This window comes from Hydra vulgaris, chromosome 09, assembly GCF_038396675.1.
Source record: "Hydra vulgaris chromosome 09, alternate assembly HydraT2T_AEP".
NCBI classification, from domain to species: domain Eukaryota; kingdom Metazoa; phylum Cnidaria; class Hydrozoa; order Anthoathecata; family Hydridae; genus Hydra; species Hydra vulgaris.
Genome location: NC_088928.1, coordinates 42901794 through 42903562, shown reverse-complemented (window position 1 = coordinate 42903562; position 1769 = coordinate 42901794). Strand labels below are relative to the sequence as shown.

General features: G+C 38.2%; 1 protein-coding gene across 1 annotated transcript; it reads left to right on the top strand.

Annotated features, from left to right (window-relative positions):
- Positions 1 to 455: 455 nt before the first annotated feature.
- LOC136085494 (histone-lysine N-methyltransferase SETMAR-like) lies at positions 456 to 1502 on the top strand (the record flags this gene model as incomplete). The annotated part of the gene is made up of 1 exon (XM_065806806.1): positions 456 to 1502. A coding segment is annotated over one exon (1038 nt), but the record flags the coding sequence as incomplete, so codon positions are not given.
- Positions 1503 to 1769: the final 267 nt, after the last annotated feature.

The following is a 1769-nucleotide window of genomic DNA, read 5'->3' as shown; positions in this document are numbered from 1 at the left end:
TTATACACATTTAAACTATATATTCAATATGGTCTAACATATTTAAGCATATCCTAAAAAAAGTTTAATTAAAATTAGCTATTTTTGTGCATTAATTTTATTTTTCTTAGATGCATTTTATTTTTATGCTATCTAAACTGTCAAAAAAGAAAGAACATTACTTAGTTTATAAATGTGAACTTATTGATAGTATAAGATAGTATACAAAATTTATGAAATAATGTAGAGCGATTTCTTGAAGTCGGTTTTCAGTTTTTCGGGTTTGTTAAGTAATGAGTCGTTACAATTTTGTGTGTGTATATTAGGTTGCTGCAAAAATAATCTCGTTTTTCATATTTTATATTTTTGGATGAATTTTTGAATAAATTTATTATTGGCAGATGTCATGTTATATGTTATTTAAAAGCGCGTTTTTCGCTTGATCTAGTTATCGTATTGGTTTCGTTTTATAATAATTTAGTCATTTTTTACAGGACGTCAAATCTATCATGGACAAGAGACAAATTCGCACGATTTTTCTGTTCCAGTTCAAGATGGGCCGAAAAGCTGCCGAGACAGCTCGCGATATCAACACTGCATTTGGCCCAGAAACCACTAACGAACGTATGGCACAGTGGTGGTTCAAAAAATTCCGCAGCGGTGAGGAGAGCCTTGAAGATGAAGAGGGTCGCGGACGCCCGTCTGAGATTGATGACGATCAATTGAGAGCCTTAATCGAAGCCGACCCGCGCAAAACCATACGAGAGGTTGCGGAAGAACTCAACGTTCATAACTCAACAGTTGATCGCCACTTGAAGCAAATAGGAAAGTCAAAAAAGCTTAGCAAATGGGTGCCGCACGAACTGAACGAAAATCAAAAAAATCGTCGTTTTGAGGTATCGTCTGCTCTTCTTCTGCGCAACAAAAACGATCCGTTTCTCGACCGGATCGTGACGTGTGATGAGAAATGGATCCTCTACGACAACCGACGACGTTCCGCGCAGTGGTTGGACCGCGATGAGGCCCCACAGCACTTCCCGAAGCCGAATCTCCACCAAAAGAAGGTTATGGTGACTGTTTGGTGGTCTGCAGCCGGTCTCATCAATCACAGCTTCCTGAATCCTGGCGAGACGATTACGGCAGAGAAGTACTGCCAGCAAATCGACGAAATGCATCAAAAGCTCCGATGTATGTGCCCGAGATTGGTCAATATGAAGGGACCAATTCTCCTCCACGACAACGCCCGGCTGCACGTCGCACAACCGACCCTGCAAAAGTTGAACGCATTGGGCCATCCACCATACTCACCGGACCTCTCGCCCACCGACTACCACTTTTTCAAGCATCTCGACAACTTACTCCACGAGAAATGCTTCAAAAGCCGAGACGATGTCAAAACGACCTTTGATGACTTCATCGCTTCCAGGACTTCGGAATTTAACGCTACCGGCATAAATAAACTTGTTTCTCGTTGGCAAAAATGTGTTGATTGTAATGGTTCTTATTTCGATTAATAAAGTTTATTCTATGCTGAGTTATATTTGTTCAAAGTTAACGGTTGAAAAACGAGATTATTTTTGCAGCAACCTAATATTTTGTATACTAACATTTTGTATATTTAGTTTAAAAACATTTGTGGATTTTCATTATATGCTGTACTTTGGTAACGATTTCTTTATACATTTTTTTTGTTAATGATGTTTTTGCAAACTTATGAAACGTTATATTTTTACCAATCCTAAAGAAGAAAAGTTAATTTGTGTTAAACAATTGACTAATTTAATAACGAT